Source organism: Nycticebus coucang, chromosome 4, assembly GCF_027406575.1.
Source record: "Nycticebus coucang isolate mNycCou1 chromosome 4, mNycCou1.pri, whole genome shotgun sequence".
In the NCBI taxonomy this organism is placed as follows: Eukaryota; Metazoa; Chordata; class Mammalia; order Primates; family Lorisidae; genus Nycticebus; species Nycticebus coucang.
The window spans coordinates 137,438,518-137,454,656 of record NC_069783.1 but is presented as its reverse complement, the minus strand read 5'-3'; the positions used below and the strand labels follow the sequence as shown (position 1 = coordinate 137,454,656).

Genomic DNA, 16,139 nt, shown 5'->3' with positions numbered 1-16,139 from the left:
CTAATCATAAGAGAATTCATACTGGAGAAAAACCCTACAAATGTGAAGAATGTGACAAAGACTTTACTGTGTGCTCAAACCTCTCAATACATAGGAAAATTCATACTGGAGAAAAACACTATCAATGTGAGGAATGTGGCGAGGCTTTTAACCAGTTCTCAGGCCTTAGTGTGCATAAAAGAGTTCATACTGAAGAGAAACCCTACAAGTGTGCAGAATGTGGCAAAGTCTTTAAATATTGCTCAGGCCTTTCTTATAAAATAATTCATGCTGAAGGGAATGTTTAAAACTGTGAAGAATGTGGCAAAGCTTTCAATCGAAGATTAAGTCTTTCTAATCATAAGAGAATTCATACTAGAGAAAAACTTAACAAATGTGAATAACGTGGCAAAGCTTTCAATGAACATTTAGTCATTACTAACCATTAGAGAGTTACTATTGGATAGAGACCCTCAAATGTGATGAATGTGTGATTTACTTACATCTTAGGATACATAAAAAAGTTCATACGGGAGAGACATTCCATAAATGTGGAGAATGTGACAGTGTCTTTAAGTATAGGTCAGACTTTTCTAAACATAAAGTGATACATACTAGAGAAAAACTCTACAACTGGCAATAATGTGACAAAGACTTTAAGCAGTACTCTCAGCCCACTGAACACAAGACAGTGAATACTGGAGAGAAACTCTACAAATGTAAAGAATGTCACAAAGCCTTTTCTTGGTGCTCTTATTGTACAGGAGAGAATTTTCATACATGAGAAAAACCTTACAAATGCAGTAAATGTGGAAAGGCCTTCAGTAATTAATTGCCCATATATTACTTGATATTAGAGATTAATATAGAACGCTCACTTTATGCCTTAACTGCCAGCAAATCCACATAAGTACATGCTCCATTAAATTAAATGTCATTAAACCTTAATCAAATGTTTATAGCTAACTGTATTTCAGCTAGGTCACGAAGGTGTTTATGGCTCTATGCTTCCAAAAGTGACTTCAAAAAACCTGCAGCTCATGAAAAGTACAAGATGAACTCAATATTTTTGTGTGATTCATAGAAAATCAAGATCACTTCAATATAGTTTTAAGTATGTATTTGTAGTTGTGTACAAGAAAAATGCTATACAAAACTTCCTCCTAGACAACTGCACCTCACACACACTGGTGGGGTTATATTTAATTGTTAACTTACATAGATTGATTCTCACATTGTACAAATCATTATGTTCAGAGGTATTTAGCAATTTTTGTTTTTGTTCTTTGTATTTTTTCTCTCTTGGCATTTAAACTGCACCCTCTTCTGAAATAAAGTTTAAGTTTATAAGTTTAAGTCACAAAAAAATATTCTGAGGCTTTATGAAAAGCATCCTTGTAGGGACATGTAAGTGGAGTCTTCAGAGAGAAGTAGGAATCTACCAGGAAAAGAAATAGTGGGAGGAGGGGGAATAGTGAACATTGCAGCAAAGAAACCAGTGGCCTGAAATACATATTTTCCTCATCCTGACTGTTCCCTTTTTAGTCAAACATATATTCAGGAGCCATATTCATCAAGCTGGCCTTGGGATTGGACCTTTACCTGGCAATCTTCATCCTCTTGGCTATTACTGCTGTTTACACCATCACTGGTGAGTTTCTTGCATATTTTGCTCAGTCACACTGCCTTCTGCTAATCCCACCCCCACTTGCAATTAGCAACCTCTGTGTTAGCCTTGTCACTGTTGAGGTAAGGTCACCATTTCATTCCCACTGTGAGAGTCTAGCACAGCCTCAGAGGCACAGCTAGAGCAAGTAAAACAGAATCCTCCTTATCAGATATGAGCACCTCGATGAAGGAAAATGATATGGCAGATGGAATGGGGAACTGGTGATTTAGTTCAGCTCTGTGTTTGGTGCCAGATTGCTATTTAGAATTCAGCATATCATCCACATGGAAGGCTATCTGAAATGGCAGCTCAGATATGAGACTGGCAAATACAAGGTAAAGTTCACATGAACACAGGATGCCAGGGAGTGGCCTAGGGCTGTGAATGGGACAGTTGGAGGAGGAGAACTGGAGCAGTGGGATGGTGGTGGGGAGGAGGTGTGTGGAAATGGTCCAAATAGGCTCTCATGAACCAGGTATCAGTGCAGTGTCTCATGTATACTCTAACTTATGAAAATTAAACTACGCCAGCTGAGTCAGAAAAAAAAAATAAAGAAAAATAGCTGCTAGAACAATCAAGACAGTTCTGGAGCCATTTTCATACATTGAACCAACAGTTTATGTGGTAATAACAGTCTGGAATATGCACGGTCCTGCAGACTCTAGGCACATCCAGGGGAGTCGAGGCAATGGGAAACCTTTAAAGACAGAAAGATTCCACACAAATGGTTTAGAAGAAAGATCATTGATTGTAGGGGTTTATTGTTGGCAATGGCACTTGGCCATTGGTGGTACTGGGTGTAGCTAGAAGAGAGTCTTCATAGAAGTGGCTTAGCTTGAAAGTACCGGGTGGGACAACTCTTGTAATAGTTCCTGTTACAGGCATAGGTGCATGAGAGACCCATATTCATGGCCTCCTGGATCCATTTTCTTAGAGTCTGACATAAGTCACTCTATTTTTGTACAGCCAATTTTCACAGAGCATATGTTCCACAATAAATAAAAGATAAGAATATGAATTTCCTACTTGGAGGATCAGTCTTGTTACCTCATGACACTCTCATGAAATAACTATCATGGTGGCTAGAGTCTGGTGAGTTTAGAATTAAAAGAGAAGGGTTTTTGCACAACTAACAATGATACACACCAATACTGAGCAGCTAAGCACAATGATTTTTCTTTTATTTCAGATTAATATAAGGATATACACAATTGGGTGACATTGTTTACATTTGTTAGGTCTGCCAAATACCTCTCCATTGTACCTGATAGATGAGAGCTTACTATACTGCCTCTCCCACCCCCATTCTTGCATTTAAATGTATTTTTCTCTCACGTGGGTATGTTGTTGTTCATCTATTAGTTTCATATTGAGTACATTGGGTGCTTGATTTTCCATTCTTGTGGTACTTTACTTAGGAGGATGTTCTCCAAATTCTTCCAGGTAAATAAAAAAAGAAAATTGAGGTCTCCATCTTTCTGTATGGCTGATATTATTCCATGGTATACATATACCATAGTTTATTTATCTATTTATGGGTGGATGGGCACCAGGGTTACTGCTACATCTTTGCAACTGTGAATTGAGTTGCTATAAACATTGCAGTGTAAATGTCCTTATGGTAAAATAACTTTTTATTCTGGGGTAGATACTTAGCAATGGGATTGCAGGATCAAATTGAAAGTCTATTTTCAGCTCTTTAAGGATTCCTCATATTTCTTTCCAAAAAGACTATATTAGTCTGCAATCCCACAAACTGTGTGTAAGTGTCCCCTTCTCTACACACCCACACCAACATCTGTAGTTCTGGGACTTTGTGATGTGTGCTATTCTTGCTGGGGTTAGGTGATATTACAGACTGGTTTTGATTTGCATTTCTCTGATGATTAAGGATGACAAGTACTTTTTTATGTGTTTGTTCACCACTTGTCTGTCTTCTTGGGACAAGGTTCTGTCCATGTCTCTTGCCCAATGATAAATGGTGCTATTTGGTGTTTTCTTGATAATTAGCTTTATTTCTCTGTAGATTCTGATTATTAGACCTTTATCAGATTCATAACATGCAGATATCTGTTCCCATTATGAAGGTTGTCTGTTTGAAGTTGTTGTGCCCTTAGATGTGCAGAAGCTTTTTAGCTTGATTAAGTCCTGTTTATTTATTTTTGGAATTGCTACAATTTCTAATAGGGCATTCTTTATAAAATCTTTTCCCAGGCTGATATGGTCAAGTTTTTCCCACACTTTCTTCCAGAGTTTTATCATTTTGTGTCTTATATTTAAATATTTCTCCAGTATGAGTCAATTTTTGTAAGTGGTGTAGGCCCAGATTCAGTCTTTTACATGTGGCTAACCAGTTCTCCCAGCACCATTTATTAAACAGGAATTTGTTTCTCTGGTGTATGCATTTGTTTGGTTTGTTGAAGACCAGATGGTGATATATGGCTGGTTTCATCTATAGGTTCTCTATTCTTTACCATATATCTCCATTTCTGTGCCCAAATTATGCTGTTTTGATCACCATAGACTTGTATCATAACCTGAAGTCTGGTAGTGTGATGCCTCCGTATTTTTTTTTTTTTTTTTTTTTTTTGTAGAGACAGAGTCTCACTTTATGGCCCTCGGGTAGAGTGCCATGGCGTCACACAGCTCACAGCAACCTCCAACTCCTGGGCTTAGGCGATTCTCCTGCCTCAGCCTCCCTAGTAGCTGGGACTACAGGTGCCCGCCACAAGGCCTGGCTATTTTTTTGTTGCAGTTTGGCTGGGGCTGGGTTTGAACCCGCCACCCTAGGTATATGGGGCCGGCACCCTGCTCACTGAGCCACAGGCACTGCCCTCTGTATTTGTTTTTATTTCTTAGAATTCTGTTGGCTATTCAGGTTTTTTTTTTCCAGTTCCATATGAAATTAAGAACTATTTTCATCAAGTTCTTCAAAGTTATGATATTGGTGTTTTAATAGGGATTGCATTAAGTCTGTAGATAGCTTTGAGTACTATGGACCTTTTAACAATGTTGATTCTTCCCAGCCATGAACATGGTATGTTTTTCCCTTTCTTGACATCTTTTGCTGTTTCTTTTCTCAGAGCTTCATAGTTCTTTCTGTAGAGATCCTTCATATGCTTTGTTTGGTATATTGCAAGGAATTTCACTTTCTTTGAAACTATGAATAGAATTGTATCTTTGATTTGATTCTGACCTTGACTGTAGTTGGCAAATATGAAGTCTACTGATTTGTGGAGGTTGATTTTATATCGTAAGACATACTGTAATTCTTGATCACTTCCATGAATCTCATGGTTGAGTCCCTGGGGGTTTTCTACGTGTAAGGTCGTATCATCAGCATAGAGTGAAAGTTTGACCCCAATGTCCCTATCTGTATACTCTTGATATCCCTCTCTTGCCTGATCATATTGGTTAGGACTTCCAGTACTACTATGCAGAATAGCAGTGGTGATAGTGGATGTCTTTGGTTCCAGTTCTAAATGGAAATGATTTCCATTTGATTCCATTTAATATGATGTTGCCCTGTGAGTTTGTCATAAATGGCTTCTATCAGTTTAAGAAATGACCATTTATACCTATTTTTGCAAGTGTTCTTGTCAGAAAAATATGCTGAATTTGTCAAATGCTTTTTCTGTATCTTTTGAGAGTATCATATGGCCTTTATTTTTGCTTCTATTTATACGGTGAATTGTGCATACGGATTTGTGTATGTTGAACAAGCCTTGCATCCCTGGGATAAAACCCACTTCTTCATGATGTATATTGTTAAAATATGTAGCTGTATTCTATTTGCTAAGATTTTTTGAGTATTTTTATGTTGATATTCATTAATGATATTGGTTTTAGATTGCTTTTTTTTTTAATCCTTTCTTGGTTTTGATATCAAGGTGATATTTGCTTTGCAGAAGGAGATGGAGAGGGTTCCTTCCTTGTCAGTGTTTTGGCATATGTTCTAGAATATTGGTACCATCTTTTCTTTCAAGGTTTAGTAGAATTCTGGTGTGAAACATTCTGGTACAGGGCTTTTTATGTTGGTTGCATTTTATTGTTGTGATTTCAGTGCTTGATACTGGTCTGTTCAAGAGTTTAATTCTTTTGATTAAGTATAAGGATGTTGTGTGATTTCAGATATTGGTCCATTTCCTCCCCATTTTCATATTTCTGGCATAGAGTTTTTTGTGTTAATCAGTATTGATCTTTTGTATGTCTGCGGTGTCTGTTGCTATTTCCCCTTTATTGTTTATCATTGAGGTTATTAGAGATCTTACTTTTCTGTTTCTAGTTAATCTGGCTAAGGGTTTATCAATTTTATTAATCTTTTCAGAAAAACAACTTTCTATTTTGCTAATCTTCCAAATGTTTCTTTGTTCTCATTTTTATTTAATTATGATCTGATTTTGATATTTCTTTTCTTTTGCTGGGCTTTGGATTGGATTGCTCTTCTTCTTCCAGTTCCTTGTGATGGTTCATTGGCTTGTTGATTCATCATTTGTTTTTAGATATGGGCATTTAATACAATAAATTTTCCTGTTAGGACTACCTTTACAGTATCTCACAGATTTTGATAGATGATGGCTTCATTGCCATTTTGTTTCAGAAATTTAATGATTTCCTTTTTTTTCTCCCCCTTGACCCAGTTGTCATTCAGTGTAAGGTTGTTTAGTTTCCATGACTTTGTGTGGGGATGAAGGTTACTGTTGGAGTTGAATTCTACTTTTATTCAATTATTGTCTGAAATGATGCAGGGTATAATTTCTATTCTTTTAAATTTGTTGAGATTTGATTTTTGCATAAGATATGATCAATTTTGGAGAATGGTCCATGAGTTGACAACCAAAACTTATACCCAGTATTGTTGGGGTGGAATGTTCTGTACATGTTTGTTAAGCCAATTTGTTCTAAAGTTGTGTTTAAGTCCATCATTTTTTTGCTCAGTTTCTGCTTGGAGGATCTGTCCAGTTCTGTCAGTAGGGTGCTAAATTCTTAAGTTATTATGGTGTTGCAGGATATCATGTTGTTCAAACCAGTTTGGGTTCATTTTATATATCTGGGAACATTTAAATTGAGTTCATATTTATTTAAGATTGAAATATCTTCTTGTTGTATTAGTCCCTTGATCAGTATATAGTGACCATCTTTATCTTTCTTTACTTTTGTTGATTTACAGTGAAATGTATCTACAAATAAGATGGCCACCCCTCCTTTCTTCTGATTTCCATTTTCCTGAAATATTGTTTTCCAACTCTTCACCATCATTCTTGTTTGTCCATGGAGGTATATGTGTTTTCTGAATATAGTATATAGTCGGCTTGTGAATTTTTATCCAGTTATCCAGCCTTTGCCTCTTCAGTGAGAGAATTTAAGCCATTTACATTTGTTGAGACAATTGATAAGTATGGTGGAGTTCTGTTTGACTCATTTTGTGGAGGTCCATTGCTTAGTTTTATCACTTGGGCCATTGTGGAAGCTAGGTTTTGTCCTTTAGTTTCAATCTATCTTTACTTTGCTGATTGTCAGTGCATTGAATGGGCTCTGAGAGGCCCTGATGGGCTGTGGGCTGCCTGTGGAGCCCAGGGCTGGGTCCAGAAGGGAGGGGTCGTCAGAGGGCTTGGGGATAGAAGGTGCACCTGGCTTCTGTGTGGATAAGCACAGGGACCTGAAGCAGTCCCCCTTTCATGGTCTCAGGAGGGACCGGAGGACTCAGCACCAGGAGGGGATGTGGCAGTGACCTGACACAGAGAAGACATGGAACTTGGCAACCAGATAAGCATGAGGAGGAAGGGGTAGCTCTTACCAAGATGGCGAATCCCCTTGAGAGGAGGTGTGCTTCAGGGAAAGAGCAATGTTTCAGTTTGAGGCTTGTTGGTAAGTTGGGTTTGAACTGTTGTGGTCCATGAAAGTGGACTATCCAGTGGGCTGCTGGGTGTTTGAGGGTGAGAACCGGAGTGAAAGCAGGGCTGGACACATGGAGGAGGGCTCATTCTGCACAAGGCTGGTGACTTCAGTCAGAGGAGCAGGATGGAATCACCCAGAAGAGAGGAAAGGAGAACTGTGAGCCAGGTCCAGAATGCCATGACAAAAAGCAATTTGAGGAAGGAGAAAGGAGGCCCACAAGGGAGCAGTGAGGAGGCTGTGCAGAGTGTGGAAGGACAGCCCCTGGGAGCCCGGGGCTATGTGTGCCCCAGAGCCTCAGGTCAAGGAGCCTCAGGTCAAGAAGATAAACTACTTATTTGGTCACTGGGAGGGCAACTGGGTCATTGGTTCACTGGCAAGAGCAGTTTCAATGCAGTGTAGGGGCAAAGAGGAGCTCCTTGAGGTGGGAGTGGGCATCATTCATTTTGCAGAGTAATCAGACATGGGACCTGGAGCCTCAGGAGCAGCCTGTGAGGACACAGTGGCCAGCAGTGCTGAGTGGACACAATGGTGATGAGGTGACAGGGTTCGAGAGAGAGGCACATGACTCTGAAGACCCCAGTGGCACTGAATATGGGAACCAGGAGAAAGGGACACCCAAGCTCTCTGCTCAGAGACCAGCCGGTGCCAGTGTGGGTTCCAGGATCCAGGTCGGACAGTGGACAGTAGCTCCGGGCAGCTATGGGACTAACAGCGTGTTGTTTGACTTCTTAAGCTTCAGTTTCCTCTTTTGTAAGATGACAGGTGCCACTATGGTATAGGATTGCTGTGAGGATTCAAATGAGCTCAGATGTAGAAAGAACCAACACAGGGTTAACTGTGGTCACTCAGGCCACAATTTCATAGTTACCTTTGCTTTCTCTTTCTCTTTTGTTTTCTCTAATCTGGGTAGGGTGGGGCCAGGCTGGGGGCAGGACCCCCAGGTGATGCTCCTAGGCCAGGAGTGACTCATGGCTAGTGAGTCAACTGTCCCAGCCAAAGTGTCAGCCCTGCAAGCAACAGATTCAAAAACTGTGGAGAGAGAAATCTGCAGCTTGCAGTTTGCCTCCCAAGATTCTATAGAGTGGGATCAATTGAGAGCAGGTCCACCCTTCTCCATTTAGTAGGGGCAGAAGGCTGGAGGCCAAACTTCTAGGAGGTGCCCTGAGTTTGGGGGATATGCACAGGTGGTGGTTGAACCACCCCACAAAGTGGGGATAGATCCCACCTAGAAGGAGATAGACTAGTTGAGCCACAGTTCCCTCCTGTGCAGGGGGAGGAGGCAGTGGGGCTCTCCCAGCTCACTGGGCAACACAGTACAGAGGCCTCCTGAGCTGCTGTTACATATGATAGTGAGGCAGAGCCCATCTGCATCACTTTTCATGTCTGCAAGTCATTCTTACAGGCTTCCAGTGACAGATGAACCAACCTCTGTGACACTTGCTGCCAAAGTCATTATGGCGGTTGGATAGGGTCCAAAGTCCCTTCCCATTGCTGGTGCCTGGGAGTGGGACAGCTTTTCCAGGCTGTGTGAGCTGGGTAGCATCTCCACTACCCATGCAGAGGGAAGCAGGCCCTAATAGGGAGTATTCTGTCTAGTAACCAAAGAAAAGTGGGTATGAATTGTGGCTACAACCTCTAGGGGCCAAAATTGCTCACTATTCTGCCAGATAGGAGGGGGACCCAGAAGAGGTTACACCTCAGTGCAGGAAAGCTGTGTCTTTTGTCCCTTGTAGCACTGTCCCATGGGATGAGAGTTTCTGTGATTCACTCCTCCTGGAGAACCCCCAGTGGAAGAAGGGGTCCCTTATCCCTCTATTCAGCTCTGACTCCTCTGAGTCTGGTTTACTCTGTAACTGTCCTCTGCTTTCTCCTTTCCTCTTTCTCATCTTGTAGCTTGTCTTAGTGTGGTTGCTAAATGCCTTAATTTCTTCTCCCCATGACCTACCCTCTCCCTGCTACACCACCAATTTCAACTGCTTTAAATTTACTAAAGTACATTTTTTTTCCTTCTGGCCAAGATTTTCTGATGAAAGCTGCCTCTAGTCAGCCATCTTGTTTTTACATATTCTAGTTTTTTTTTTTTTTTTTTTTTCTTTTTAGAGCAGGTATATTGTGCTTAAAGGAAGTGAATTGAGAAATCATTAAGGGTGAATTTCATGGTATTATAATTTTGCTTTTTCCCTACTTAATATTCAAAAACTCCCACAAAGATGGACCTACACTATTATTCATAGAAACTTTGAATCACGATGAAGCAAGGGAAATAGGCGAATAAAAGGCAGCAATACTGAGGAGATGATTCCAAAAGGAGCTTGCAGTTTTCAGCCATACCAGCAAGGAGCTTATGATATATTTTCTGCTGAGTCATGCCAGGGCTTGGGTGGAAGGAAACCTAGAGGTAAAGGCAAATAGTGAATACACATAGGTAAAATGCCTCACGTTAGTTTTTTTTTTTGTTTCTCTCAACAGGGGGCTTGGCCTCAGTGATTTACACAGACACCTTCCAAGCTGTCATTATGTTGATTGGATCTTTCATTCTCATGGGTTTTGGTAAGTGAAGACAGGTCGTGCAGTACCAACCGTCAGATATCCTGGGACTTGTTCCTGCTCAGTCTGTCTGCTCTTTACTGCATTCTCTCAGGTCACATTTTCACATTCTTTATATAATTCTCATCATTGAATTGTCTGTCTGACTTCTTTCTTGGTATATTATCTCAACATGAAGAAATGGGGAAGAACTTCACTTCTTTTAAAAACTTATTGTTTAGGTAAGTTGCCTTGTTTAACACTAATATCTTTGTGTTCACAAAAGACAAAATCAATACCATCAGGTTGATAACTTGACAGAAATATTGGTAGATTGGATTCAAAGCCTGGACATTTAAAAAAAAACTTACATAAATAGCCGGGTGTTGTGGCCGGCGCCTGTAGTCCCAGCTACTCGGGAGGCTGAGGCAGGAGAATCACCTAAGCCCAGGAGTTGGAGGTTGCTGTGAGCTGTGTGACGCCATGGCACTCTACCGAGGGCCATAAAGTGAGACTCTGTCTCTACAAAAAAAAAAAAAAAAAAAATTACATAGAGTCTTCTCTTTATGAAATGAAGAGTTAAATCCTAGAGACAATTTAGAGAATTGAATAGTAATCTTGTGATTATTATTTTGAATGGATATATATTAAATTGCACTACTATGACTATTGTAGAATATCTAAACATAGGTTGGATTTTCCTTAATGACTCTTACTTAATAATATCATCTGTTGGTTCATTCTGTTCATTAAGCCATGCCCATAAGTGATAATGGTAAATTTAATTTATAGCTTGCTAATTCTTATTTCCTTTTATTGCAGCATTCATTTATCTTTCCGCAGGAAATTCTTGCACGCAGTAATAAGTGTATAAGTGAAAATACATGTCTCTTCCCTATCCTGTAGCTACCAGAGTCCACCCACTCAGGCTGCACTAAGTACAGCTGCGCTGACTGTGCTTTACTCCTAATCACAAAATCTGAAGGTACACGAGGCAAAAGCAGAAGGAAATGAGAAAATAGCAAATCCACTATAGTGATCACAACACAATATGGATGCCACTTAGCCACATGTGGCTATTTAAATTAAAATTAAAAATCAAGCTTATCCCTTACCTAGCCATATCTGAGGTGTCCCATATGTGGCTAGTGGATACCATGTTGGACAGTGCAGATATAGAATAGTTCCATCACTGCAGGAAGTTTCTGTTGCACAGTGCTGCTCCAGAGGCAACTGCTAGCAACAGTCCCTCATGCACTTTCTCTTCAGTTATTCAGAAACTTCTATGCTGTTCTTCTTCATGCTTTCATTGTTTCTGGTCTCTGTGATTCACACCCTGACATCAGTCTCTCTAAGTCTCACTTGTCCCATCCTGCAGATGAGGAGGGAGGACTCTTTATCTCTTAGGTCTCCCATGTGTATTTGTTATAAACAGTATTTATCTGATCAAATTTTCTTGATTTTCTTGCAGTGTTCCATATCCATCAGTAGGCTGAATTCCTGATTCCTGCCTTACACATTCATTTTGCCCATGATCCCAGCACAGTGTTTGGCACATAGTAGGTCTTCAATTAAATAATGAAGAAGCAATTTAATGTCAATACAACTCTACCACTGTGTGCTACTCAGATGAATTTTGCATCATGTAAACACAGACTTAGTGACCCCACATGCCTGGGCTCATCTTTATAAGATCAACTATAATTCTTTTGTGGCACCTGACTAGCCTTTCCAGATCCCTACTGGGCTAAGTCTCACCATTTTCCCTTATCAAATCCAAAATGCTGCCTCCAATTTCTGCTTCTTATCTTTCCAGCTTTTTTTCCTGTCATAACAGGCAGAATATTGTAGGAGGCAGTCAGAGTACAAGTGAGGTGTGAATAGTCCAGATCTGAGTCGGGAAGAGAAGCCATTGCTTGGTTCCTCTTCCTTTCAGAGGAGTTGGGGCTCTCTGACGGCTAATTTTACTGGCTCACTTTGCTAGCTCATATTCTGGATTGTTTCTGTGCTGGATGGTTGTGAGATATCAGCATCAGCCTGCTGGTTGCAGTCTCATTTTTACCTGAATGTGAGACATTAATTCAAAATTCTAAAGAGCACTCTAGGGAGAGAAGTTAGAGTTGTCTGCATTATGAACTTTGTGACAGTCATTCTGGTACCATGCTCACTGCCACGGGAGGTGCTAGAAAGACAAGAATCCTGGGACAAGGTCAGTGCAGATTTGAGCACGCTGGTGGGAAGCGCTTGTGCATCTCCACCACAAAGCAGGGACCCAAACATCAGGTATGTTGGATTTCAGTAAGACATTTCATTTCATCTGATGCCTTTTCAGCATTTGTCGAAGTTGGAGGTTATGAGAGTTTTACAGAGAAGTACATGAATGCCATCCCGTCCATAGTGGAGGGGGACAACCTGACAATCGACGCCAGCTGCTACACTCCTCGGGCGGACTCCTTCCACTTATTTCGAGATCCTGCCACGGCGGATGTTCCGTGGCCGGGAATGATATTTGGAGCACCCATTGCAGCTCTGTGGTACTGGTGCACGGATCAGGTGAAGTGTGTGTGTGTGTGTGCACACATGTGCGGGCATGCATTTGTTTATGCTGTTCTTTCTTGTAGAAAAAAATTTAGTTTCTATTTTGTGCACACACACCAGTTAAAGAGTCAAACATTTCTAGGCTGATTTTTTTAAAAAATAAAAAATAGCTGCCTGGCATTCCACTCTCTACCCTATTTCTTGTCTCTCAGATGCAGACCCTTTCAGCTCTTTCAATTAGGTGTTTGACATTTATTTCTACATTTTAAATCCCTGTGCTCAGTGTGTGATCTGTGACCCATCAGCAAGGAGATTACTGTGGAGATCATTAGGAATAAACACTCTCAGACCCTATGATTCTGTTCAGAACTGTTGAATCAGAATTTACTCCTTACCTTGATCCTCAAATGAATCAAATAAGTGCCTGTGTTGCTGCCCCTTGGTTTCCAGTGTTAGGATTTCTCTGCTGGCTTCCTTCAGTGAGCTGTGAGGGCTCAGCTCTCTTACAACCTTCCATTCTCACTTCCACCTAAGCACATCTCCTGCTCCCCCACCCTACCGATTTATCTGCATCAGAATTTTGTGACTTCTTCAATGGAGTTCACAGCAGAGCCACCTGACATGCTTCGGTTTTATTTTTTAGCTTTTTAGAAAATTTTTCAGGGTATGTATAGTCCCTAATTTTTTGTTTTAAATTTTCTTACTAATTTTTTTTTTTTTCAGTTTCTGGCTGGGGCTGGGTTTGAACCCACCACCTCTGGCATATGGGGCTGGCGCCCTACTCCTTTGAGCCACAGGCACCGCCCAATTTTCTTACTAATTTTTACTCATTAAACACCATACCCTATAAAGTTGTCAAAATTTTCCCTTAATACTTGTGAACACACCAAGTGCTCCACAAACCCTTTTGCTCATTTTCTCCAGGAGCCTCTGTCCTCTCAGAGCCTGGCAGGGTTTCCTGTCTGTTTTGTGCCCTGCTCGGCCCACGACCCCTTCACTATTGTCTTTGGGAAGCCTTTTGCCTTATTCTTGAGTTAAATCTTCTTTTTCAGCAACCCATGTGATTTTTTTTGTTGGTTTATTCCCTCTTTGGGGGCAATCAATACATCTAGTGTCTTCCTGAGATAGGTGTTATCATGGGAGGTCAATTTACTGTTAATTTACATATTTGAGAATGTCTTCATTCTAACCTTGCCTCGGTTGATAATTTAGTCATTTACACATTTCTAGGTTGGGAAGAATTTTCCCACAGTCATACATTCATTGTATTCTGAATTCATCTGTTAACAGATGAGAATCCAGAATGTATTCTTAATCCTTTAGATATGACTGTTTTTTTCTCTCTGGAAGTTTTTCCTTTGTCATGAGAATTCTGAAATTTCACCACTATTGTGTGGATGTATTTTTGTCCCTTGCGATGAGCAACTGTGAACCCGTTCAATCTGGTAATCAATGTTTTGGAAAATTTGGGGGAATTTTTTTTCTTGATTTTTGTCCATTTTGTTTCCTCTTTGGGACCTTCTATGTAGTGATGGACTTGGCTGTCCTCTGGTGTCTGTACTTTTTCTCCCCATATTTGTCTCTTGATCATTTTGCTCTGCTTTCTAGGACACTTCTTTAACTTTATCCTTGATTTTCTGCTTTTGTTTTTATAACTTTAGAGATCTTATTTTTTGTTTACTGAATATTGTTTTTCATAGTATGGATTTCTTTTTTTTTTTCAATTTTCTTCTTTCTGAAGAGTGTCTATGAACTTGAAGCTTATAATTTCACAATTGTTAGCCAGATTTAAATCATAGTCAGAGCTTTATTTTCTCTATATAATCAACTGGTTTTCAAAAAAAAAAAAATGCATCATTGGCCTGTGCAACCATCTCTACTATTTATATTTCATCCCTGAACACCTGACTTGCCTGCTGTAAGTGGCCCTGTGTTCATCTTAATTCTGATGCCTGACCCAGCTTGCCTACCAGCAGGGCTCCCCTGCTCACCTGCGGTTTGTGTTGTATCTCCATGTACCTGGTCCTGGGCCTCAGCCTAAATATACCGTCTGCTTCCTCAGCACTGGATTGATACCTCTGCTGTCTCCCTAATGATTATCCAAGAATAATTAATCAGAAAAAGAATCTCTATTATTCTGACAGTCCTGAAGAAGAAAAAATATCAAGAAGTTATGTCATTATGGGTAGAAGTCCTATGTTGCTGCAAAATTCTTAGTTAAGAGATTGTATAATTTAAGTAGGGTTATGAAATAATGTGCATTCTTTTCCCCAGGACTATCATATTTGAATCACAACTGGATGAGGTTCTCAAAATATTATTTTAGAAATCTAGAAACGAATGTCTCACCGTTCTGTTCTAATGGCTACCTGACCATGGTGTTTCCATGACAAGTGGCTTAATGTCCCATGGAGGCAACTGCCTCATTTCAAGAGAAAGGCATTGATGATGCTTCCACGTATTACAGACATAATTTAAACACATAATTTGTGGTGGAATCAGAAGTGACAACTTTGTACCTGGCAGGGCACATTACCATTATTGCACTGTCACCTGGGAGCTGTGAATGTATATTAATAGTAGCTAATGTGTACTGACATCTATGTGCCAAGGGTCCTACATACATTATACCAGATATTCAGAAGTCCTTGCTGTAGGTAATCTTATTTTAGAGATGAGAAACCTGAGATTCACAGAAGTCAAATACTATGTAGAAGGAATAGAGATTCAAATCTTGTTCAGATTCTATAGCCTTTTATTTTCTACTAGCCATAACATAATTTCTCATTATAACATTAAACCCTGAAAATAGATACTTTTTGAAATCATCCTCTGGTTGTTTCATGAGTGTTTTCCTGGCAGGTTATTGTGCAGCGTGGTCTGTGCGGCAAGGACATGTCCCACGTGAAGGCTGCCTGCATCATGTGTTCTTACCTGAAGCTGCTGCCCATGTTCCTCATGGTGATGCCGGGGATGATCAGCCGCATTCTGTACACAGGTGAGCCCAGAATCTGTATGGCCTGTCTTTCTTGTATGCTTGGATTCTGAGATGAATTTTTAAGATGCAGTAAAATCGTTACAAACTAGAAAATCCATTCTGGATGGAAGGAAAAACAGAATTCCAAGTGCAAGGAATAGCTTGTGTGGCAGGTTGGAGGCAGGGAAATTTGGCACAGTGGACGCTTTACTCCCTTATCCCACAAGCCTGTCTTGTTGTGGGTATTTGATTCCGTGAATACTGTTTGTGAGTGGCGTGGACTGAGGAAGCACAGAGTGTGAGACATAGGCCGCTGGAAGCTGGAGTAGATTTGAGCGAATTTGAGTTGGGTGAGTGGTCGTGGTTGGGTTTGATGACGTCTTGGACTGAGAAGGGCTTTGAGATGTGCTGTCATATCTTAGTCCCTTTGAGGCAGCTGGAAAACTGAGTCTAATTTCATTGCTTTGGAATCAGGCTGTTTGCGGTATGTGAATTTCTGAGTCATCTGAGGGTAACTTCTAGGGCTGGAAGTCTTCCTAAAATATACACTTC

The 16,139-nt window shown here is 40.4% G+C and overlaps 1 protein-coding gene across 2 annotated transcripts in view; it reads left to right on the top strand.

Annotated features, from left to right (window-relative positions):
- The window catches only part of LOC128583992 (solute carrier family 5 member 4-like), a 45,703-nt gene that overhangs the window by 10,463 nt on the left and 19,101 nt on the right, over positions 1–16,139 (top strand). For both annotated transcript variants that reach the window (XM_053588737.1, XM_053588735.1), the window contains exons 6-9: positions 1,525–1,630; positions 10,016–10,096; positions 12,405–12,625; positions 15,473–15,608. In XM_053588737.1, the coding sequence (XP_053444712.1) occupies positions 1,525–1,630; positions 10,016–10,096; positions 12,405–12,625; positions 15,473–15,608 (544 nt within the window). The remainder of the gene's footprint in view (positions 1–1,524; positions 1,631–10,015; positions 10,097–12,404; positions 12,626–15,472; positions 15,609–16,139) is intronic.